Source organism: Heliangelus exortis, chromosome 19 (genome assembly GCF_036169615.1).
Source record: "Heliangelus exortis chromosome 19, bHelExo1.hap1, whole genome shotgun sequence".
Classification (NCBI taxonomy): Eukaryota; Metazoa; Chordata; class Aves; order Apodiformes; family Trochilidae; genus Heliangelus; species Heliangelus exortis.
In genome coordinates this window covers 13,748,599-13,775,197 of record NC_092440.1, presented here as the reverse complement: position 1 = coordinate 13,775,197, position 26,599 = coordinate 13,748,599, and the positions used below count along the sequence as shown (strand labels likewise).

The 26,599-nt window shown below is 42.4% G+C and overlaps 1 protein-coding gene across 2 annotated transcripts in view; it reads right to left on the bottom strand.

Annotated features, from left to right (window-relative positions):
* The window catches only part of ZNRF3 (zinc and ring finger 3), a 67,908-nt gene extending 42,414 nt beyond the window's left edge, over positions 1–25,494 (bottom strand). The window contains exon 1 of one of the 2 annotated variants that reach the window (XM_071762811.1): positions 25,057–25,494. In XM_071762811.1, the coding sequence (XP_071618912.1) occupies positions 25,057–25,488 (432 nt within the window). In that variant the 5' untranslated portion in view covers positions 25,489–25,494. The remainder of the gene's footprint in view (positions 1–25,056) is intronic. The other variant, XM_071762812.1, reaches the window with a different exon arrangement.
* Positions 25,495–26,599: the final 1,105 nt, after the last annotated feature.

Sequence of the window (26,599 nt, the reverse complement as noted above, 5' to 3'; positions counted from 1 at the left end):
TATTATTAAGCCAACTCTCATATCACTGGCACACAGTCCATGCTAATAAGTCCAGCAGTGTTTGTTGGATTGGATTTTGTGCTGTGTACCTGCTGCTGGCACACCTCACCACTGAGGTATGCCTCATTGATTGGAAAATTAATGGTGTAAACCACACTCCAAAAATGCAGCAGCATGGGGCAAATGAGTGCTGTCTGCAGGACATTTTCCTCACACGTTTGAAAAACTGGACTGTGCAGTGACTGAGGTAAGATACGATGAGGAAAGAAAACACAGTATTGTGGTTAGAACAGCTGAATGCTTCCCAACGGACTGGATTGCTTCCCCTGCCACAGAGCTCCTATGCAATGTTGGGCAAGTCATAAAAACAGCCATGCAGGGTGTAACCAAAAATCCAACAAGCACAGTATACCATCTCCAGCAGTGCCCAACTGCAGAAGTTTGGGGAACAGGAAAAGCAGAACAGATACAGAATGGCTCTTTTTTTGATACAGCCCCTTCATTAATACTATCAGTAATTAAAAGACTTCCAGAGCTAAGACTCACTCAGAACATTGTGTTGCATAGTAAGAAATGCATCTAGGTTCCACGATTTTGCCTAATCCCTTTTGGATGACACCTACACTTTTGTCTTTTACACCACCCTAAAGCAAGTTACACAACTTCCTGCTTTAAAAATATGCATTCTTTTGCTAACTTTGAAACTGTTATTGAATTTCACTAAGCAAGCAATTTTGTTCCTTAGTTACTGTCTCTACCTCCGACTCTACTCAAAGCTTCTTGTCAACAACCAGTCTTTTTCAAGCTGATAATATTCCATCTTTTTCAGTGACTGTCTCTCAGTTACACACGACAAGGCTCCATGATCTACCTGTTCCTTTTTCCAGTCTCCCTTTCTAGTTTTATGATGCACCGACTTGAACTGCACACAACATTCAAGCTCTTGAAGCCCACAGGTGCCCACAAGGTCTTTTGCTTCACTCTCTGGTCCTTTCCCATTAAGTGCAACACTCCCATGAAATTTTCAGTATTACTTCTACTGGGGTAGGATCTTCAGATTTCACTTTATTCTTAGGAAGGAAAAGAAATCTTAGCCACAACTTTAAGAAACCTTTTACCATCCTGCTTTGCTCTTCCTAGGGCATGCCTCCGGCTTGCACTACAATTAACCAAGATCCTTCCCAAGATCTGCACTGATACATAACAGCTTTGACTCAGTGAGGAGAATCCCTTTAACCAAGGTCCTCATGTGGCACATGAGGAAATTAATACTGTCCACTGTGGAGACATCTTTGCTGATACTGTATCTGATAAGCTGAAGTATTCTTGATACTCTCTTCCAGCCCAGACAAAACCAGACAAGACCTCCACCACATCTAACACTGTTCATGTTAGGCTTAAAGGACATATTCTGTCCTAAGACAAAAGTAGCATGCTCTAATACATGTGTGTGGAAGAAGGGCTGGGAGGCAAGAAGTTCTCCCTCTCTTTCTCCCAATCAATCATTGTCACCTCAGGCGCAGTAAGGTATCTTACCCAGCATAGTAAGGGCTGGAGTCTGGTTTGTCACAAACAGGAGAACTAATGAGAGACCAGCACCTCTAATCAAACATGACAGAACTCATGAACCCAAAAATAAAAATACAGCCATTCAAGTCAACTTATCGTTGCATGAAGAAATAACAGAATTTCTGCATTTTATCTGCAATACTGTTGTTCAATTTTTAAAAGTTCAGGTATTTTCTACTAGATTAATATTCTTTTCCAGTTTCCTTAAATAAATGAAAATTTGAATGAACAAATGAAGTTGAGAGTAGTACAGCTCAGTTCCTGTACAAATTCCCTCAAGCTGGAGTCTTGAGTAAAACCTGTTCAAGATCAAACTCATCTGCTCACTATCATCATTAGCTTCCTGTTCATTCATCAGTCTATGAATGGTTACAATAGGGCCATCGAGACAAAAGATGGCTTCAGAGGGAATGTCTGACAGAGGAAGAAGTTACATCAGCCTAACGCTTCTTTGTTCAAAGAGCTCTAAACATTAATAGCAGCTAAAGACCAGGCAGCTGCTGCACAGAATTAGAAAGACAGAAAGAACAATCACTTCCTGACATTTTTTCCCCTGCTGCTCAAAAAAAAAAAAAAAAAAAAAAAAAAAAAAAAAAAAAACCAAACACCAATACATATGCAGGGGAAAAAAAAAAAAGCTACAGAACTTATGTTGCACAGTAAGATAATAAGAAAAATTTGTCATCTCCGCTCCATTCCTGTTAGTGAGCAATTCAACTAGGTACCGACTACACATACCAAAGGAACTGCTGTTCTAGACCTTCGGCATTGGACACACCAATTCTGACCGCTCTGTCACCCAAAAAGAGGGTAATTACAATGCCACAGTATGCAGCAACCCACACAAGGTCCTCAAAACCAAACCGATCTTTCTTGTGAACTCTCAAAAACAGAAAAACAAGCTGTGGGCAAAATAATGGATTAGAAAATGATGTGGAAGAAAGAGCTATCAAGGGTTCTCATGTATGAGCTGACGCTAACTGGAAGTCCCAAGCCCGGACGCATTGTACAGCAAGAATCCCCACCATGTGCTTGCTATAATCATACATTAGATCACAAGTATATGCTGCTAGCTTCTGCCAGTGAGAGTCACTGGAGCAGAGGAAATTTTTTAAAACTTGGCACAGCATTTGTGTGAATTCACTTGGCTGCAGCAACCAAAAGGCCATGGATGCTGCTGACAGAAGTGAACGCACAAGCTCAGCAGAGCATACAGGGAATCAGTCAAAATCCCTTTTTTCATTCTTTTGCTTTAGAAGAAAAAAAGTACAGGAACACTATACTGGTGGCAGAACCCTCTAATTCATCTTTAGCTATGGGCAGCAAAACTTGTCTACTACCACAGACTAGAACACTGTTCCACTCATATCTGGGTGAGATTCCCGAAAAGGAAATGTTTTCAAGCAGATGCCAAGGTTCCCTGAAAGTCATGGTAACTGCTAGGATTCCCACCCTAGAATTTGTCTCTAGCCCTTCCGTTTCATGAGGGGAAAATGCCTGCAGCGTAACAAAAGTACGTGTCAGAGCCTATCTCAGAGCTCTGTTAAGATGTGCAAATTTCCTGATGCCTGAAGGTTTGGTAACTGGAAACCAAAATTGGAGTATTTCAAGTGTATTGAAGTTCTTTCTACAAGTGTCAAGTATCAAGTCAGACATATCTGTGGAAGAAGCAAGGCAGAAGAGAGATTCAGGGGGTAGAGGAAGAATTTTGATGCCAACTAACAAAATGAAGAATTTTCACATAACATAACATAGGAATACCACATATTCCACAATAAAAAGGATACATCCCTTTTTGAGTGGGGACTTCTTATTAAGGTAATAAACATAAATGTAACTTTGGCCTTGGAATGAAGCATGAAAGTCAACCTTTCCCTCATGATAGATTTTCATATTTCAGAGTACCACAATTTTGGGAACTAATCTGAAATACATCGCAAACTCTTATGGCTATGGGGGAAGGAAAGCTGAAGATTTTGCCAAATAGAAATAACCACTGTGGTTTCTGGTGTTGTAGAAAACATTTGGGGACTGAGATAGTCCCGTTAGATCTTTCTTCTAAAACAATTGGTAAGTGAAACAACGCAGAACGTTGAAGTTATTTTTCATTTTTGGAGTGAAGAGCTTCCCAGACCAGAATTGGTGCAGCTCCCCTCGTGCAGGGATGGGTTGAGAGCCTCTGTCACACAGACATACCCCAAGTCTTCACCAAGAGCAGATGCAGGCAGACTTCACTATCCAAGCAGAAGGACTTGCTCTTTCTGAGCTCCAAACACATTCAAAATCAATGCAAGTAACTAATACATCTTGCCTCTTTGGTAATCCTTATTCCTCCAGACATCGCACCATGCCCACAGGGATCAGGCAGTTTTGGGGCACCAAACTGTACTAGCTCAGGCCACACATAGTATGCTGTGCAGATAGACCTTTGGTTGGAAAGGCTGCACTACAATTCTCTAACTCACAATTTCACAAGGTTCCCTTTGAAAAGCTGTTTTCTGTCCCTCACCTGTATAGTAAAAATGGAGGTTCAGAAACACTTCTGCAGCTGCAGCATATAAAGAGAGGTGAGGTTTGCAAAGGAGAATATTAGAAACTCCTTCCATCCCTGCACATCTGTTCCAGAAAAGTCATACTTCTCCTTCCTCTTTTCCATATGCCAAAGGAGAAAACAACCGAAACAACTGTTTCTTTCCTATTGTGCCAGAACAAGCCTCCACTTTTTGACAGTGGATAAGGTTTATCACTTTAACTCTACTTTGCTCATGCCCAACTTCATTTCATACAAATCTCAGAAATCTTTAACTGGAGTTCTCAATAGAAAACAAAATAGTTTCCATTTTAATAAGTAAGCCTGTCTGAAAACAAGCATTCCTTCCTTTGCCATTTTCCTACTTCATCCCACATGGACACCACAAGTGAGAGAATACCACATGCGGAAGTTGTCCGAAGTAAAATAAGGAAAACTGCAAGTTTGCAGTTACTTCAAAATGCTTGAGCTGCATGCTATCCATCAAAACCTTCAATAGATTTGGGTATCCCCACTCTATCTCTGTGGCACATGCTTCACCTGTGTCTTTGTTTAAATTGAGAAAAAGGAAAAAAAAAAACAACACACACACACACAAAACACAACCTGTCTCACAGGCTGTGATTACATCTTTCTCTTTTTCTCTATCAATCCTGCTCTACTCAGGCTTTGAAGAGCCTCTGTGCCGTACTGCCATGTGCTTTGATCTTTCTATTTTGTGCCCCAGGGCCAGTGCTGATAATATCTGATCGGCCTGCACAGTTTTGGGAAAGGCAGTAGCACCCATTCCTGACCAATAGCAGCTTTGTTAACACACTGAAACAGCATGTGTGCCCCTGTGACCCCAGGGAGGCTGGCACATAAAAACACAATCAATGCACATACACCACTACAACAACATTTGGACAGACTACATTTTTCCTGCTGTTACAAAGTATTTGAGTGTGGTAACTTATATTGTTAGTCTTTCAGCCGTGCAAAAGCAAAGTCACTCACTATATGCCAGCAAAACAGCCTCAGCACTCAAGAGTTCTGTGTTCTTGTTTCTGTAGCCTCCTTTTGGTTAAAGATATTTAATAATAATACAAAGGCTCATCAGCTTATGTCTCTCATAACACAGAACTGGGAAACATCCTCAGCACCAAGCTGAATTGTGTCAATTACCATGAATCATTCAATGTGGAAAATAGACTTGAGATTTTCTTCGACTCCTGCACTCTCAAAACCATGCAAAAAGACTTTCATAGCCAACATGCAAGAAGCCAGGCAGCTCCCCCCTGCAACCAGAGATCTAACACAGGAAGCTTGAAAAAAACCACAATAAAAAAAAATACAGTATCCCAAAAACCCTCTTGAGGCTTTCTACTTTCACTTCTGCCACAGTACTAACTCTTGCTTTCTAGAAAATGTGTGTTGGGTGCAGATTATAAATGAAGATTTTCAGCAACAGCTCTGAGGTTAAATCAGATGATCTTTTCTGAGATACTTAGGTCTATATTACTATTCATTTTCCCTGGCATATGAATTGTTAAACGGGAAAGCAAGGTAGTTGAGGTATCAGTAAGGAAGCATACCAAGGACAGAACCCTCTATATAACTCATACAACAGTGGAAACCCTAGAGAAAAAAATCATATTTTAGCAACTAAATTCCTGACACTTTTTGTGTTCAGAAAATATCCAGAGGTAGAAAGCTAAGGAGTGAAAGGCAGAGCAGCAAGGAAAAATACATGGAGATCCTACAAAAGGCTGGGAGTCAAATCCTTAAATGAGTAAAGATGAAGGGATGGAATTATTAGGGGTAGTTAAGATATCACTGGACATTTTAATGTTACCCCTCATTAGCTGGTGAGTAAACTGCTTCATTCAGTGGCACCAATTGCTGAAATTTCTTTTCCTCAGTTTCATAAAACAGCAACACCACCACCTCTCGGATTCAGACCGTCCCAAAAAATGAGTATGAATATTGTCAAGATATTACTATTAAGAGGCAAAGTATTGCCCTGGAAACCTTGTTCCACTCAGTGGAGATGAATCTCTCATCCCAGACCACAGCAGTGTGTACTTCACTGACAGATCAAATCAAAAGCAGACAAGGAACTTCCAGTAAATCCCTATTATTTCACTTGCCTTTACAGGAAAGAGTATTTTTAATCTATTTCGTGCAACCTGTCCCAATCCAAGAATTTTCCAAGCACTAAACAGGATTTGAAGAATTTCAAGAAGAAAGCCTTCATGCTAAGACAGTGAAGGCTAGAGTGAAAGAAATTGTGACCTTCTCTGCCATCACACAGTACAGTTGCAGGCAGCTGCCTGTTCCAAGCTTAGCCCACTGCAAACTGTTAGCAGCAACCCCATTCCAGGTTTTACTCTTAGCCTCTCCTCCCAGTACTTCAAAGGAAAAGTATTTTTGTACAGCCCAGCAAGGAGTGTAAACTGCCCAGCTGCTTCCATAGCAAGATGATTTAACCCTTAAGCACCCAATCCCCTTAGCAGGGGATGTGTGTGTAAAGAAAAAAAAGAGAGGAAAGACAGAAATCACTAGAAGACTAAAAATTAAGTTTGTTGTGTTAATCACTTAACTAAAAAGTGACATACCTATAGTCATCTTCCCATTTCCCCTCATTTTCTGGAGGGGAGGGAGAGGGTAGAGAAACCAAAACTTCTAAAACAAATTTATAGGAGTCACACAGGTACTTTCCATAACATATCAGAATTTTGCTTAAACAGTTAGAAGACTCCATTTCTCTCATTAATGTAGTGTAAGCTGTATCTAAGTAGCTTCTCAAGCCAGATCCTCAAAGGATCCCAATAAATTCTGGACTTCACTGCAAACTTCAGTAAATTAACTGCCTCCCTTGGCCTCCCACTTAATCTCACATTACCGGGAAGCTGAAGGACAGGCTTTTGCACAAAAGAAAACCTCAAATAATTCTTTGCATAAAATATTAATATGGCCTGGATGTCTTTATGCTGGGAGGCAACTTGAAAGATAAAGGAAGACATTAAATGATGCTCTTCTTACTGGGAAATGGGGTTCCTCCTGAAGTTTGAGTTTCTGTGCTCTGTAGTAATTTCCCCACTGCTTGGAGCTAACAAGTAGACCACTGCCCATCGCCTCTGTGTTCCCTTGCGTCTCTGTTTTGTTTCAGGACAAGGTGGTTCACAGCCAGTTGCACACAATCACTTACAACTAGCCTTCCATCAACAGAAAGGAACCCAGGAAAGGCACTCATCTGTATGTTAACTGGTGATGGATGAACTTTGATCTCAAACAAGTAATTTCATTTTGTCTGACACCAGCATATGCACTCAGGTATTTCAAATACAGACTCTACAAACCCCATTAGGATTTACTGGATCCAAGCTTCTTTTTTTAACTTGGTTGTTAAATAACAGAGGTTGCCTATTACTTACACACAGAACTCTTGCTTACAGTGAGGCCGTCCATGCCATTTCTTCCACTTATACTTTCATTCTGCACCGTATTTCTTGTACTAGAGCTTGTTAGACTTTTGTATTAGTACAATGTTATGCACAAATTAAAACAATTTCTTCTTTACTCAGGCTCATCTGTACCCAAAACCTGGGCAGATACGCTGCCAAAGCCTTCATCCAGATTATAACATGGTGTAAAGTATCTCTGCATTTTTAGTTTGGATGTTTCATTCCTGAATTAAATTTTTTGTCTCATAAATGTAGCTGATACTTCAAACAACAACATCTATGTTAACATTACATAGAATTAGAGTTCAGACATATTTAAGCGCTCTTTGCTTTGTCAGTTGTTCCCCTGTATCTGCAGTATGGAAAACGGGCTCATTTGGAGAGCAGATATATACAGCAGGTAAGTATTTTCCTCCAAAGGATGACACGAACACCATGTACTGCAGCATAAGACCTGTGGCTGCACCACTGCTTTTAATAAGGACTCAGATTTTGCCATGCTAATAAGTACCTGCATGTCAGTTAGCTTCCCACATTGCCTTCTGCCTGGTGCCAGTAGGATTTCCTTCCTTCCCCCTCCTTTTCTGCAGCCTCACCTCCTTGCTGTCCCAAAACTCTAAGAGCGGGACAATGATCATCAGGGAGGTCAGGGGTGCACATGTGGAAAGGACAAGCAATAATAAACCTAAGCAGCGTGTGCATGCTAAACACACATCCTTTCGGTGTGCTGAGGAATGAACTATAGCAGAGTGCTTTTGCCCTGGACCTGCATTTGCTGAACAGAGGCAAAGTCTAAAGTTCTGCTCCTAAAATTATTAGAATCTTTAAACATTCAGTCCATGTGGAGCCTCTTTCCTTTTCCCTAACTACAGAGCTAGTTCCCAGTAACACTTCAGTAGCTGGTTGCTGTAGGGAGACTGATGTTCTGGCACTGTTAACTGTGGAGGTGCTTGTGTCTTGCCTTCAGAGGATGCCTTTAGACTTCCCTCCCTATGGGTTAACACTCTCCTTCCCACACTTACAGACATAAAAGCAGCAATACATGCTGGGGAGCACTGAACTCTGAGCAACATGCTCATCTCTCTTGCTTCCCAAGCAGAATGCTGAGCACATTTAAAGAGGCTTCAGCCTATAAGAGTATATATCCAAATCACACACCTATCTAGATAACTCCACCACTGACCTTCTCAACAGAAGGTGGGTTAGCAACTCACACCACAACATGCAGAGATTACAACTAGTTCTACATTATTCAGGTTTTTTTAATCCCAACTCAAATATTTAATGTTACGGGTGATAGATTACTTCACAACTGCTGGCTAAAATTTGCAACAGCTATACCACTCACTCACCAGCAGAGTCTGAAAAGCCAGCACAAACTCAATATATTGTCAGGAGACCCTAACATTTTGTTTCTTTCCTCCAAAGACTATCAGAACAGCTTTGGACACCTCACTAGAGCAGGTTTCCTGTACAGATAAACTGGAGACAACTCCGTTGAGCTGTACTGTGCAAACGCAGTCATGGCTGTTTGCAAAACTTTAGTGTTATGACTGGGGCTCCAGAAGACAGTAAGTCACAGAGAATCTCATGTCATGCAGTAATGCCTGTAGCTGAATGTCCAACACACCCAGTCCTGACGACTGATTCTCATGCTCCAAGCCTTACCAGTACCAGTGCTAAACTGGCAGACAAGACAGAATCCAAAATATTTAGCAAAATAACAGATCACCATTACCTGGAAGCAGTACTAGGTTTACAGAGGCAGCCTTTATGAACAGAATAAATAAATAAAATAAATAAAAGGGCAATACACATTAACAGTTTTGCATGGGTGACCAAAGCAAGAGGATAAGTCATGCCCAACAATGCTATGAAGTCATATTTTGAAAGTTAAAAGATTGCTTTAATATGTAATTGTGGGAAAATGAAGCTCTGACTTTATCAGTTTCATTCCAGAATTCTCTTCAATACAAGCTGTGGCTTCAAATCTCATACTGTAATTTCATAAACTTGGTTTGGGCAAAGAGGTTGGGAAAAGGGGAGAAGGAAAACATTTCATATTACAAAAAATTTCAATAAAATAATTATTCATGAAAAAATTCAGTACAGGGTTCTAAGATATGGACTACAAAATATTAACCTAGCAGACTAGCACATTGATGCAACTATTTGTGCACAAGACCCTTTCTTTGTGCAAAACTAGAACAAACAAGTCCTGCTGTAACTGTGACTTGCCTGCCCAAGTAGCGAACTTTTTGCATTTGCTTTATTTTAACTTTAATACTGTCAAATTCCTAATTTTGACTTTTTGAAGTCAAACACAACTGATTTCCAAAGCACTACTAATTAGCTTTAATCAAGAAAATTAAGGTCTTAGTACAAGAAATATCAACCCTATAAATATCAAGCTAGTTTCTCTGCTACTATTTGGAACCTATTGGAAGTAACTTCACCATGAAGTATCAAAATGTGACAGAAATAGTCTCACTATAAAATCACCATGAAGGATAAACATGACTCAAGCGCCAGTGATAATTCTAAGAGGCTCCACAGGCTGGGCTGACAATACCAAGATTCTACAACACCTTGTCACTTCTCTTCAATGTCCTTCTAGACCTGGTCCATGTCAAAGGATCACAGATAAGATGTTTTATTGAAAAATGCCACTTAGGGATCATCACAAGTAAGGATTTCTCTCTCTTTAATTCTCTTTCACTGCCTATCTGTGTCTGTGTGTTTCAAAGGCAACTAGCTTTCATCAGGTACCTCCAACTGCACAGGACTAAAAGCATCACATTTCAAAACAAACAAAAGCTTCCTTCTCTACCCTCAAAAACAAAGGGCAAGAGAAATTCAACTATGCAAAGATTGACTCAGAATTAGTTTGAGGTTACTGTAATTTTCTCCTTTCTTCTACTTCACTGTTCAAGGGAAGCTGCAAATCCTTTTCTACAGAACTTCAAATGGGAACAAAAAGTATCAGGTATCTTGACTTCTTGATACAGTTCCTTATTCTAGAACTGTTGCTTGATCTAATACATCTCTGTATCAAGAATATCTTAATTGATCTAAAACTTAGATTCCTTCACGTCAACAGAACCTTCTCTATAAAAATATTCACATGTACATGAAGACTGTCAAGAAGTAAGACATCTATGCTAACTGCTTATTCTCTCATGTGGGTGAAGCATATAAAAATTGTCATCTTGCATGAGAAACTCTTCTTATCTTAGACCTCATACAAAAATTTGACGCATTATTAAATTATTAAAGGAAGACCAGTCAGATACGCAGTATTTATTCACCTTTATTAAACCACACTATCACGTTAAGGCCCATCCTGGCCATACCTCACACATAACAACAACCAAAGACAAAAGAAGGTAACTCAGGGGACAGTTCTTGTTCTACATCTTCTTACAAGGTAAAGCTCTTCCTGACACCCAATGGTTTGCTGACATCCAGCAGCTGTCATGTCAGTCTTACATCCCTTTCCAACATGTAAGCTAAGAGAAAGCCTTCGTCTTAATAGTTTCACCTCAGATACAGAAAGCTACATTAATTTCTGCATTCCCCGACCGTTCTCCACTGTGGCACATTCAGAATCACAACCCTTTCTGGACAGCAAGAAAAGATACTCATTTAGACTAAGAACTACTGTATTTCTCTGCCCATTTTCACTACACAGTGGTGCCAATTTCCACTCCCTAAGTTACACAGCTGAAGAGCTTTTCTCATTTATTCCTAGCTCTTTAGCAACGTCCAAATCAGACACAGTATGAAAAATTCTACCAGTCACAATATGGCAGAGCTCATCCTATATACCCTTGCTTCTTCTCTTCCTCTCCTTTACTAATTCCTTGTAAGGGCAGCCTCAGGTCTTAGTATCTTTGCTGAGTTATTCAACTAACAGAGACTAGTGCAAAAGCATAATAGCAACTTGTACTACAGAATGCAGGGTTCACATGTTAAGATCATGAACTTTTAATTAATATTCTACCTGACAAATCAGTTTCACCTCAGAGTTCACAGACAGTAGCATTGTGTCCCTGGCAATGCACAGGAACAAGAAGGAATCAGAAAGTGAGAAATCAAAGACAGAAAAAAAAAACCACCACCAGGAAAGAAATCAGAGGACAAGCCTAGATGTTTTAATCCCTTGCTCACCGCTCCTCATTTAACATCATTCTCTCCTCCTCCACCAGGGCTCTTGTAACCATCCTGCCAGCCCTGGAAACAAGGCATCCCAGCCCATAACTGGCAACAGAGCCCCTCTTCAGAAAGCTGCTCCCTCCTCCCCCTCCCCAGGCACACCAGCCACTTCCACCCCAGAGAGCAGGAACGTGGTCTTGGAAAAGCAATCTGGATCTCTGGAGTTCAGCAGGGGAGCACTGCTGCTTTGCCAGAATTAGCTGCCAAGTTTTAAACAGCGTGAATGAAGTTTGCCTTGTTACCTGCCTCAGTAGCAGAAATAAGATCATCAGAGATGCAGTACCCTACCAGCTAATGAGACAAGAACAGGCCAACAACAGAAGATGAATTATAAATATTTTTCTAAAACATGCATGATTTAAAAGCTATCCTTTCTAGTACTTCAGATAGGTATCATATGCTTATCTGTAGCAAAGTTGAGCATATGTTTTGTTCTAACACATTTGGTTCATCCTCCCAGTAGTTGACCTTATTCCTTGTTAACAGTCATCCCTTGGCATCTGCAAGGACATTTCACTGACAGGTTTCTAACTGGACAGCAAAACAAAAAAACATTTTAATGCAAATGTGACTTTTTTTCCTAGAGCTTTAAAAAAAAAAAATTACATTATGTTAGCAGCAGTCTCAGTTTGAAAAGGTATACAAAACAAACTCCCCCTCCCAGAGGCACAGTTTGTGGTGTTAATTCCATATAATGTGAATAACAAAATTCTGTAAATTCACTTGCAGATTCTCTTCCAGACAAAGAAATTCTGTTCTGAGAATGCTCTATAGAGCATCCTGCTAGTGCATAGGTTCATTTAAGCCCACTGAACCCTTGAACACTGGAATCTATTTCAAACCACTTTTGCAAAGGGCAAGGAAAAACAGATTTTCCATACATAGAAACCCATTCCTTCTCCCCCTGTGAGGTACTGCCTGGCAAGAAGTCCTAAAGAGCATTTGGGCCTTTTTCAGCAACTTTTGATGACTTCGGGCAAGATTGCTCAGCAGCAAGGAGGGGTCACAGCACACACCTTAAGACTCAGTTATGGAGCCTTAACAATGATGCTGCTATGACACACGACCACGGGCAGAAGTGAGAAAGCACTCACTCATTTGCAAAAGAGCTGTCAGTGAAATCAGAGTTACTGTCTCAAAATCACATTTTACACTCCCAAAGCCCTTCACAGAGATGTGAGCTCAAGTAACCAATTATATACTAGGGAGAAAAAAATGCAGTGGCTTCAAGATTATATTTTACTTTGCAGATGGGGAAGCACGAACACATGACATGCTGACTTCCCCATTCTGGGGCAGAAACTCTGCACAGCTCACCCTCTTTGATTGAGGTTGTAATGCAACACTTTATCCACACAGCTGCTTCACTCTCCAAATAGGTGTTCCCTTAAAATTAACTGTTGAAAAAGTGATGTTTAGATGCCATAGGCAGATTATTTTTTTTTTCATCCAAAGAAGCAGTATCAAAGTCTTCCCCTATTTTTGTATGTCAGTGAAGTTTACTGGCATATTTTACAAACTCTCACTACTAGGGCTCTATTCCCCTGCTGAATTTCTGTAGCAAGACAAGCCTAGCTCTTTAAGCAAACTATTTACATCCAATAGACAATCAAGCACTTTCCTCCTCTGGTTGCTTCCCAGCACTATTCAGATATGTAGGCAGTGACATAATTGATTTCACTTGCTGAACTAGGGAAGGCTGTACCAACAAAGAAGTGCATCTGTAGATGGAATGTCTTAACCCACAAACATTTTGTACTGTAGGCCATGCATTAAAACAAGTAATCACTGAAAGACAGAATTTTTTACAAAGTCAAACTATTCAAATTAATACATGAAAAATCTGCTACTTCAGTAACAGAGTTCAAAAAAAGCCTACAAAAGAGAATTCTAGTTAAGAAATCACCATGTAACACAAGACATCAAAACAAACAAACAAAAAAGCACAAATAAGCAGGACTGAGGAACCCACCTGAACTATCAACATCCACACAGACAAGTTTTAGGGAAAACCCCACAGCTTTGCTGTCCCTGTTGGTCATGATAAGCTTAAGTGATAAGGTAGTTCAGCCAAGATCCACGACAGAGAGCTGAGAGGTTGAAGCAGCAGAGAAACATGAGAGAGAAAGGAGGAAAAGAGAAGTCTATTGCAAAAGCCACTCTTAGTAAACTCTTTCAGACAACATACACACTTCCTCCTGATGCACAATCAAGGCAAAGATCCCAACCACAATTAAGACACAAGTCTGTGCCTTTCTAAGACAGAAACCTGGTATATCTAAAGTGGCAAATCCCCCCCACATCTGTGTTTTCAGAAGGACACACATTGCCAGTTCTGAGCAGGCCTGCTGGGTCTACCAAGCAGCTGAGGCCAAGGTGAGGTTAAAAAACTGAGTTGATGGCTGACCTACCAAGTACCTGTTTTAAGATTCCTGCATGAGTTTTCTGGAAGTCAAACTATTCAAGTGGAACAATTAATTTTTATTAAATTGGCAAATTCCAACTAAAACTCTTTTCCACAATTACTGGTCAGCTCCCACTGAACACTTAATCTCAACTTTTCCTCTTTAAATCTGCCAGTTCTCTAAGGTGCCTGAGACACTTCTGCAACGTTCTGAGGGGGCCCATCACATCTCTGACCTAGGTGGACCTCAAACCTGACCCACCTGAGCTCCCAGAGACAGCAGAAGGTTTCACTATAACTGTACTTCACTCAAATTTCACACTGCACCTGTCTTCCCCAATGTGAGTGTCTGCAGTGAAGCTCAAACAAGGAGCTAAGATGCACCATCCGGACTACCCCAAGCTGCAAAAACTGTGAAAGAAGTTGAGGGGTTTCTCCCAAGAGTAATTATTTAAGCAGTATTTTTGTAACAGTAAACCACTCTGATGACTGCAAATCTGAAAGGGAACCAAGAGCAAACAGGGAAAGAAATCTTGTTGTGTGAGGAGGAACTTCTGCTCCAGTGAGAAAGAATACACACTGGAGTGATCTGAAGCTGCCTATAAATATTTGAGAACATCAAAGCCAGTCCTGTTAAATTAAAAATGCTGTCACACAGATAGGAACTAGCCTCTAGCACTGCCAGCTTCAACATGTGAGCCTCTGATCTGAGAGGCAGAGGCTCAGCTCTTCAAGAAATTTTATTCACCATAAGAAGGGGAAAAAAAAAAAAAGCGAACCAGCAGTTGAGTTTAATAAGGATATTAAATACCTCATGAGTGAGCTAATTAGAGCTTAACTCTTTCAGGACACTTCAGCTCTTCTACTGACATGGATGGTAGTTTCTTCTCATCCTACTTCCACAGCTGGGACATCTTCAAGCTCCAGGAACATTTCCATCCAAGCCCTTGAACCAAATGCTTACACAGTCTTCAGAAACAGAAGATTCTGTTGGTTTCATCTTGGTGCAGCTTTAATTTAATCATACTGTATTCATCATACATACACACGTGTGCATACAGTTTGGCTGACTACCCCACACCAGGGACCTGCACTTAATACTAAAGCTGTCCCAAAAGATTTTAAATCTTCTTCATCTTCCAATGGTTGCCTGAAGACAAGAGGGGTAGACAAAAGGAGACCAGGTAAATTTACCAGGTAAATTTGACTTCTGTTTTTTGAGGCCATGCAGTTCCCAGTGGCAACTGAATATAAACAAAATACAGATGGTTGAGAAAAATATCCCAATCTGCAACTGCAACCTTGTTAGCTCACTACAGAAAAATATCAGTAAATTCCCAGTACCAAAACCTACAAAAGTTATCACTGAAAGTAACAAATGTGATGATGGAAGGAGGAACCCTGGTAGTGCAGCTTTCTCATGTATAATAGTGAAAAACCCAAAGAGGATCACATCTTGGAGTTGTTCTGCATTAACTACTTTGTAATGTCTTTTCCTCAGACAGTTTGGTGATGTAAAAGATAGTATCTTTTAAATAGGCAAAACACTGCCAGCTAGCAGACTGGGGATACCATGCCTTTGAGCAAAAACAGGTCTCCAGACTCCTAACAAATACTGAACTCAGTAGCATCTCCTGGCTCTCTCTCATGGGCTCATTTCTTGCTCCCAGCCTTGCTACACATCATTCAGGACATCTGCCAGCTTGGCACAGACCATAAAGCGTTGATCTCCCTTTATCCTATCAGCATGCAAGACAGTATCTGCTCTAAAAGGCTTCAAAATAACTACAAAACAGGTATGATAAAGTATTCCAGACCCTTGTAAAATACAACATGGCAGTGGGAACCAATACATTGTCCTGTTATAGCATACACACCCTTTAGAGGCTGCCTTAGAAGAAATCTTAATCCACTTAAGAAAAGAGCAACAATTGCTACAGTGCATATCCTAACCTCTATTCCTATCTCCAAAGCTAGCAAGGACACATAAAACTTCAGCTCTGCAAGAACAGACAGCAAAACCGACATCTTAGTACTGGCACAATATATATATATACATATATAATATTGATGTTTTGTCTGTGAGTTACCAGTATTATTATTGTTGTTGTTGCTGTTACTAAGGTGAACCTATAAAGGCTCAATTGTGAGCGCCCACATTTAGCCAGCCCAAAACAGGAAGTAAAGCCTGTAGATCTTCAGGGGCAGTCTCTGCAAGGGAAAAAAAAAAAAAAAAAAAAAAAAAAAGAGTAAAAAATAAATAAATAAGTAAACACAGCTTTTAAAAGAGGATCTTCTCCATGAACTACAGAGGTCCAGAACTGACCCATCAACACAAACAATATGTTCTACAGTCCCAAGTCAGTCCCTTCAAATCTACTTTTCTTGAAGGCCAGAAATGTTCAGTTCCAAAAGTGAACTCAATGGAAGGTTTGTTTAGAGTCTCTTCTTCTTGGGATGGGGAAAGAATGGATAAAGAAGTACAGGAGAAGGTTTTTCCCACCCACACTTAATATACTTTTTATTGTGTTTTGGTTTTTAGTTGGGTTTTTTGTTTGTTTTTTAAGCAGGCAAGCATCAAAAGCCTGTAAGTAAAAAACAGATCTTGGCACAAACTAGGGTCTTTCCTGAATTAAAAGCAATTTTTCAAACACTACAATCAGAAGCATTTCAAAGTTGCTTACGAAGCACATGTAATAAATTCACAGTAGGAGGCACGTACTTGCAAAATGCATGCCTGTACAGCTAATTAAACAGTTGTCCTTATACCATGACTGCAGACTTTAAAATATGTCTTAGTTCTTGTGAGGCCAGTCACCCACTCACTGAGTCTTCTGTTTGATTTACTATTGAAAATGATGAAAAATAATAAGACATCTTAAGCTCAAAACAACCAACAGAAAGCTTAAGCTGGCCATCACCTTTAGAAAACAACTAAAATCCTTACATTAATGCACAGAGTAACATGGATCTGGGGAGCCTAGAGAGTCTGCATACATTAAGGCACGTATTTATGGGTGTACTTGTGTCTGGAACATAACAGGCACCTAATCAACCTTTGTAAACTGGCTTTTCATCTTAAAGCCAAGTGCAACAACAAAAGTCTTTTAAAGCAGCATGAAAAGGAAATTCAAAAAAATGAATGAAAGCAATTCATCACTGTGAAGAGGACACCCTAAGCCACCAGAACCCTACTTTCCTGAGCACTACTACTCAAACCTAACATAAGAATAGTTCCACCAATAAGATAAGTGCAGTACAGTACAAGTTTTGGCAGTCTCTTCTGGGTGACCACAAGTTAACACTCCCCTGGTCACCTCTGGTTCAAGTGTCAAGCAGTCAAGAAAAACAAAGAAAGAAATTTTAGTTTTCTTTTACATTAATCTGTTGCTGTTGTAAAAATTTCAAAACATCTTTTTGTTTAAAAACAATCTTTTTTTCCTTTGCCAATCTCCTTTAAAGTGAAGGGGTCTCCCTTCAAGCCAGGAAACATGAGAAATAAGTCCAAGCATTTAACTTGCATTCACTCTGTTTTCATATGTAGGCACCATAAGCTCTGGTCTGACCACAGATGAAGACTGAGGTGCAGATGCCCAGAAGAAGAGATAGTAAGTACAACTTACTTCTTAACACATCCTAAATTGAGCAGTTCTAATGTACCAAGTGTATACATGTGCCACATACGTAACTGGGTAGAACACACAGAGGATTACTGCCTCTGCATCTTACCATTTCTTAACCAGCAAGATGCTGGCTGCTTGAAAGTATTCACACTTTGAAAAACTATGTTTATGAAAGTTATTTTGGTCCAGAAGGGCCTCACTTTGAAATTCCAAAACAAGGTCTAGAAGGCTGTAATAAAAAAAAAAAGGAGCATTTTTAAGTACACACTCCACCACAAGATGGTATAAACTGGAAGAAAATTACTATGTATGCTAATCAATGGTTTTATACAACTACTCAAGACTTTCCTATAAGATCTGCTTGCAGCAAAGCTGCCTGCATTTTTTTCTCACCAAGTTATTCCACACCAAATTGTGACCTCTACATGCTTCACCTGGAGTAATTTCAGAAGCCCTTCGCTAGGCAAAGCAATTAAAGTTACCCTGTCCCATAATCACATCCACCAGTGGTGTGCTCAAGGAGAGAAAGTGCCAGCTCTATCTGTGGGGCAGGGCTGGCCACCAGTGCTGGTGACACCATGAAGCAGGCTGTTATTGTATCCAAACCATTAGAGGCATCCAATCTCAACATAAATGTATGTAAATGAAAAAAAAAGTTCTGCACATGGCTCCATGTTGAGCAATCAATAAGAGTACATGAACAAGGAGGTGATCAGCATCCTGCCAGAAAGGGAAAGATGTGTAAGAGCACCAACCTGAACATCTGTTCAGAGGTTTAACTAAACTTATGGTCGACACAGAAAAGTTACCTGAACTCCCATAGACTATTTTTCCCCACTTGATTCTCCACCTTCATTTGGAACCAAACAAAAATTGCACTGGTTTGTCTGACTACAAGATGCAGTGCTGTAAGCTTTTTGTCTCTACATTCTTCACCCGCTTTATCCTTATTTCTCTAAATAGGTCACATTAGCATTTTTGCTCTTCTTCTCCATACTTCAGTATCTTTTAACCTCATTTTCTTACACTGTGCCGCACACCTTCTCCTCAAGAGACTGCTTCAGTCTTGCATGCTGACAAGGCTCTGGCAGGACTCTGGTATTGCTGCAACTGTGTGCAAACACAGACACTTGACCTCCCTTCAAAACCAGTAACTCATCACTCAATTTGGTACTTTATATTCCAAACAGCCCTCTTCCCTGTAGTAATGCCTAGAAACACATATTTATTATTTCCTTAGACTCATTTAGAAACAGTTTGCAGAGGTGCCCTTAATTCTCCATTAAAACATTACAATGTACTATAATAGTCTAAAGCTTGAAAGTCCAAATTTTTCAACTACTAAATATGATTTACTTGCCCTTAAAACTTCTTCAGAATTGATAAGGTGTTTCTTTTTCCAGAAGATACAACAGAATACAGGAAACTGTCTAACAAAAGGAGAGAGAAGAATATTCTAGCAGAAGGTTTCAGCAGCCAAGTGGCCCTTTTCACCAGGATCTCCGACACCCCCTCCAGCCCTCTTTTAAATTCTCTTACAGTGACACAATCTACATTGCACAGCTACAGGATTCTGAAAGCAGAGCACTACAGCTGCATGTAGACACCACACAACAGCAAGTAGCTAGCACAGAAGGAGTTACCAAGTCCTTTCATCGGTATTCTATGGCACCTTGAATATTGCAAGACTGGAGAAATAATAAGCATAAGGATACTTATTAATGATACTATAATGGGTGACAATGACCTGTAGTCACCTGCTGCACTCCCAGGAAAACATAGTTTTCTCAGCATAAAGAAGGGACCCCCAGCCCTGACAGCAGCCAGGTAACTCTGGGCAGTCTTCATTTTGCCAGAAATTATTAAATAGGCACCAATGACAAGTTCTTGTAAACTAAATCAACAATGACTGACTGGGCTGAAGCTCCCATGAGACAAGGGTGCCCAGTGTCACAACAAAGCAGCACAAAAAAGGTGAAGGACCGAACACTTCCACAGGCTGTCTTCAATGCTCTCCTTGTGCCACCCCCACACCATGATATGGGATGGACAAAAGTATACCTGACATTTAAAAATAAAAAAGGACAGAAGGAACAGAGGGAGGGATGGAAAGTGGGAAATAGTGAGATTCACTTGAGATCAAGCCCAGGACGACACCTCTGCTACAAGCAAGTTGCTGCAGCATTGCATATTCTACAATGGCTGTCCAGGTATGACAACTGTGCAAGTCTTTACCTCAACAATCTCCTCTTTTAATGTGATTTACGTTTCCTTTATCATCTTGGCCTTCTGTAGAGGACCCAGACCTGTAGTCACCTGCTGCACTCCCAGGAAAGCACATTGTTTTCTCAGCATAAAAAAGGGACCCCCGCCCTGACAGCAGCCAGGTAACTCTGGGCAGTCTTCATTCTGCCAGAAATTATTGAATAGGCACCAATCAAGTTCAGACTGGGCACAGCACACTGCAGAAACAAAAGAAGGGGAGCCTGCTGCCCATGGAACAAAGCCTGCATTTTGCATTTTTTTCACCTTTCCATCCTGTACCATAACAGAGAGGACTGAGGAGCGCTGCCAGCTCATGGAACAGATTGGAGCTTCCAGCGTAGGTTTCAAAACCTGCATATATGCTTTAAGGAACTGATATTTCAGAAAATGCACAACCAGAACTTGTAAAATATTTTGCTATTCCATGCATCAAGGCTGTAGTATTGAAGGTCTTTTTCCTAACCAGCAGGATAATCAAATCTTAATACAATGATAACCAGGAAAAAAAAAGAAAAAAGAAATCCAGATGCATAGATTAGACAAGGTTTCCAACTCACAAAGCAGCAGAGCAAGAAGTACAGAAATTACTCACTGCTCCGACTACATAACATACACATACCTGATGCTGTTAACAAAAAAGGGCTTGCCATTATGAAAATAAATATTTAAAAGAAACCAAAAAGCAAATAATAAAAAACAAACAAACAAACAAAAAAACAATCCAACCAAACAAACAAAAAAACCCCAGAAAAAACACACAAAAAAACAAAACAAAACCCCACATGGAACCAGAAAATAACCACAAGCAGACAGGAGCAACTAGATCCCTTCTATCCATGATTCGGCCTTGTTATATGTTGAAAACAAACTCCTTAAACTTTCAGCAGGCTTTCAGAATGGTGATGGGACTCACAGTTCTGACATAAGTTCAGATGACACGCTCAAGCAGGACAGTGCTTAGACTAAGGAGCTGAAGATGGTCTCAAGGATGACTACTCTCACTTGCCTCACAGCATTTGCTAGTTGCGAGCATCTCTTTATAACATCAAAGACTGAAGATCAGAGAGGACAAAACCTATAAACTAATCCCACTTCTCATACAAGACAGAACAGATAGGTTCTGTGTCTCCTGTCTTTGCACTCAGCCAGACAAACACCGTGAGCACTGAACAGCCTTTCTTTTCATCCCATTCTCAGCATCCACGGGGTGTCAGCTCTTTCTTTCCCATCAGAATGGAAGTACCAGGTTCCAAGGACAGCTCAACTCCAAGTACTCCTCCCCAAGAATGTAATGACAAAGTTATACTGAAGCCCTAAAACTGGTTCTAAGAACTCAGTTTTACCAGAGAAATGTATTATCCCTGAAGGCCTCAGGATCATTACCATAAGCCACAGCTTTACAGTTAAGGTATGGAAACTAGCACAAACCCAATCACAGGTGTCTTCATATTCTAAGAGGATAACTAGCAAAGAAAACATCCAACAAGACAGTGACTCAAAGCCACAAATAATTCCACTTCCTCGATTTAAATGGCCTTCAGGCACTCAACTCAAGCAAAAAGAAACTTAACCTAACAGTTCACAAAACAACAACAAAAAAGACACATGAAAAATACACATTTTTGTTTTCCATTCTCAAGGACACAAACACTCCCTTGAGTCAGACTCCTCTGATCACTTCCAGACATCCATATACCTGCACAGCTGTTTTAAGCCATTAAAAACTCTGCAAATGCTTCAGAATGCAAAGCCCACCTGACAGAAGTTTGCAATCTTCAGCAATTTTTGCATTTGGAGAAAACAGAGGAAAGGCTGAAAGCTATTCAGGTAAGTAAGGGATGGGAATGGGCCTCCCCCTCTTCTGCAAGAGAAAGAAGATGGACAGTAGTATTGCTACGGCTCAGGAAGCATCCAACTTCTGTTTTCTTCCTGAAGCTTAAAACACTGAGCTATGCTTGTCCTCCAGTCCTCAAACTATAACCTTTTGAGCACACAAAATAGATGGAACTGGAGATTATAATGTAATTGACACATCACTCCAGTTCTACCAACAAAGTTCATTATTCCCCTGCTAAGGCTTCCAAGCAGAAACAAACCAAACAAAACCCAAATTTTTATGATGCAAGAAAATTCAGCTGCAGTATTCCTAAATCTCTCCTCCATACCACTTCTCTTCATGTATTTGTGTATATTTATAACCCACCTATATTACTGCATTCAGCAGTGTATCTAAGGCAGGAGTAGCAAAAAGAAAGATTGAGAGAATAAACAATTATAAATGCATCATTCAAAGCTTTTTGGCACATCAGAATTTTTAATGTGATCTAAAACAAATGTTAAATTCAAACCTCTTTCCCCAGTACCTCACCTGAGCAGTACTATCCACCACAACTTTGTAAGAAACACAGCATTTGATCATCCACACCTCAGCTACCAAGCAAAACAAGCAACTGGAACAGAATCTTGCAAAGTGCATGGAGAATTAACCTCACTCTGAGCACAAGAGCCACTGCCATCAAATCAGTGATGCTTGCTGTCCTAGAACTGTAAGTCTGTGCCCACGTAACATCTCCTTTGATAAAGAACTACATCAGAGCTTTTGGTCTGAAAGCTACAAGTTCGAATTATAAGGAGCTTACCAGTCACCATCCATCTCCAAGCAAAATATCATCATTGCCCCAAGAAACACATAATGTTCCAGTATGCCAGATACCACTGAGGTGGTTAGACCTTCCAGCAATTTAAGGACCAGCTGACACTGCAACCTAGAGAGTTCGCCAAATAGAAACTGCAGCCACATGAAAGAAGACACATGAACATTTCGTCTCTCTGAAGAGTTATTCTGGAAGACACTTGACCTTAATAAGACTTGTTCACAATAACATGAGAAACAATATAATATCATACCACTAGTGGATAGGAATCTGACCAATAACCAGTTTAGGAGTGAAAGTATGGCCTACTGAAACCTGAAAGTGCATTGTTTCTTATGGGGTTTTTTCTGTTGTTGTTGTTGTTTTTGTTGTTCAGACTTTCAAGACCAATGAGTAATTGATACTTTTAACATAAAAGAAGTCTTTGTGTAGTCCCAAAACCATAATTCCTTTGACCCATTATTTAGTATGTCTGATTTTCAAGAATTTTGAATATTTCATTTTAATGAAAAATGAACCTTGAAAGAGCTGAGTGCGCTGACAAAGTGGTTGGGGCCAAGAAGAATTTGCTTCACAAACTGATGTGCCACCAGCTACTGTTTAAAAGAAGCAGTGAAAATATTGCATTCAGTCTAGCTGTTCTGAAGCAATGAGTGCCATATTTTTTTCTTTAGAAAAAAAAGAAGCACGGTGTCTCAGAAAAAAGTATGTCTGTTTATGATGTATGTTATCTAGTACACATACAGATGAAACAAGCAAAGGTTTTTTGAACAGTAAACGGCATTAAAAGATTGACATGTAAATCAGCTTTCACTGTAGGCTTTCCAATTTGGAGGGCTGTCCTTTCAGATATCAATAGGAAGCAGACAGTTGATGTTATACACACTAAGGCCTACAAAAGTCTACTTCGTCCATTTGTTTCAAGTTAGGAAAATCTGAGTTTTAACAAAACAGTATGCTTTTTCTTCACTTTCACTTAAAATCTCAAAGATATGACATCAGCAAACAGCCTGTATTCTGTTCTTAACAGCAACACAATGCAAAAAGAAACTTTAGTCTCTTGCTAGTTCCAAAGAGAGTTAATTCCAACACATTGTTTGATAATGTACCAAAAGGTTAGCAAATGTCAATGTTTGTTTACCAGCAACACCTTAAAAAAAAGTCAGAAATACAAATTAATCGGTCCATCCATTTTTTCCCTGGAGAATATATAAAAACCCTCATATCAGCAGCTTGTCCTCACAACTCTTCTGACCCATTGCAATAAACCCTCCCAGCTGAAACTGTTCTGAAGTAACAAGCACTCAAAAGCAGTGTTCTTTACTTTAAAAGAAAAAACATTATTTGATAGGAATGTATTTGGACTAGTAGAACATTACAAGTTGTTCTTAGGAGTTTACTTGCCACCAAATAAGTTAAAATTTCATATATATGTGTGTGCACGTGTACATGTATGGAACTCAAGCAAACAAACTCCACAGCTGTTGATGAGAAATAGGATAACTATTGGTAGTTGCTTATAAAAACATATAAGTAATTTTTCTTTACTTAGCCAAAGGAGAGGGGGAAGTCAACAATTATCAGCGACTACAAAGGACTCAGACAAGTACTCCAAGAATTTAAAACAGAGCACAGAATAGTTGCGTTTAGGTAAATACAAGAATTATTTGGCTGGTGAGGAAGTTAAGAGCAGCTTTACTAGAACTTTCGTGTCGCGAAAGAAACACTCCACACAGTTCGAAGTGCAGACAGAAGGCCGGCAGCGGCCAGCGCGTCTCCAGGTGTGCGAGCGGCCGCACGGATGAAAGGGGAGGGCCAGCCACGGTACCGGCACTGTCACCGCAGGGAGCCCCAGGGCAGGGGCGGCAGTGATCCGCAACTCCCGCCCCACACCTCGGGACGCGGACGCGGCCCCGCCCCCGCGCAGCCCCGCGCACCACCCCCACGGAGCGCGCGACGGGCAGGTCACGCCCCCGCCCCGCACACACCGCGCAGGCTCCGCGCCCGGCAGCCGACGGAGGTGCGAGGGCGCGTAGGAAGCGGGCCCCTTCGCGGGTCCCCTCCGCACTCCCTGGCCCGGCCCGGCCCGGCCCGCTCCCGGCTGTCAAACGGGACGACCGCGGTCGGCGGCTGCTCCACGCCGGCCCGGCAAGGTGCTGCCAGGTCTAGGCGGCCGCGTGGGGCTCAGCGGGGCCTGGCTGCGCGGGCGCGCATCTGTCACCGCGGCCCCCAGGCCTGGCGGCGCACGTGGGGCGGCGGGCCCGGCCCGGGCTTTGTGCCGCCAGGTGACGGGTGGCCGGGCCCGCGGAGCCATCTTGGGGCAGGCGGCGCCCCCCCGGACGGCGCTCACCTGCACGATCTCGCCCTCGGCGCTCAGCGTGGCCCCCGCGCGGGAGAAGCGGCCCTGCAGCCCGGTGGTGTAGGTGGTGTAGTCGCCGCTGGGGCTAGACTCGAAGAGCACCACCTCCACGAACGCCGTCTCCTTGCCCAGTGTCGCGCGCGGCGCCGCGGCCAGCAACAGCCCGAGCAGGAGCGGCGGCGGCACGGCCAGCCCCGTGCCGGCCCCGCAGCCCCTCATCGCGCGGCGGGGGGGTGCGGCGCCCCGCCGCCGCACATCGCTCTCAAGCGGCTCCAGCTCCGGGGCCGGGCTCCCGGGCGGGTCAGCGCCCCATGGTAGCCGCCCTCCCGCCGCGCTGCGCCCCGCTCCTCGCCGCCGCCTGCCCCGCGCTCCCCGTCCCTCGCCCCGGCTGCTCTCCGCCCTGCCAAGCCGCTTCCCTTTCATCTGCTCCACGTGACGGCCACCGCGGGGTTATCCCCGCCCCCCGCGCCGCGGTGACCCGCTCCGTCCCTCCCTCCTTCGGCGAACAGACGGGCCACGGCCCCGCCGAGCGAATCTGTCGCGGTCGGACCACCCTGCCCCGGCTTCGCGCGGGGACCGAACGCCGCCGGAGCCTGGGAGCGGGCGGAGGAGCCCGGCGCGGCGCCCGGGAGGCCCTGCTGGGACTCGGCTTCCCACGCGGTCGGGCCTGTAGGCCCGGGCCAGGCGCGGGCCAGGGACGCGGGCAGCGGCCCCGGAGGCCTGTGGCGCACGTCCGGGCCCTTCGCGCCGCTGGCGGGGCCGGTGCCTTGCCCCTGCGGCCGGGGGACGCTAGAGTGCCTGGACGTGACAGCTGCGGGTCTGCAGCCCAACCGGTAGTACCCGGCCGCGGGCGGCTGGGAGCTGGGCCCCGGTAACCGAACGCGGCCAAGGCTCCGGTTCCCCGGGGAGCCGAGGCTCCGGCTGGGATGGGCGCACGGCACCCCTCCAACTCTCGCCATGTCCGGCAGGCACCAGCGCCCACCCGGCGTGCGGGGGGCAGGAACGGGTTATGAGCTCCTCCAGCTCGGTTCCCGAGAGGAGACCGGGTACCCCGCACCCGTTGGCTTGACTGTTAGTGTAGTCTGTGAAACCACTGCGAACGATGAGGAAAAAGTGGACGGGTATTGACTTTTACTCCAGTCTAATGCTGCAAGAACTGCATGGCAGCTAATGATACATGATTATTTTTTTTAAAGTACATACATCTGAGTTGTGGAACTCATAAGCACAAGATGTTACATAGTCTAAGAGTATAAATTAAGTTAGTTACAACGGGGATGAAATAAACTGATACAAGATCCCCTGTTGGTTATAAAGCACAGTGTTTGGAAGCAAACTCCAGCTTTGGGGTGAGTCCGTAGCCCACTGACAGGAGGAATAACACCCCAGTGCAAACTGCCATCTCTTTCCCCGAGTATACGTTGTTACAACTGAGGACGCCATAGTGGCATCCTTGGCATGCAGTCAGCAGCATTCGGTTAAAAATCATTGAAGATTTTTTCAGTCAAGAAGGGGTCACAGGGACGTACACTCT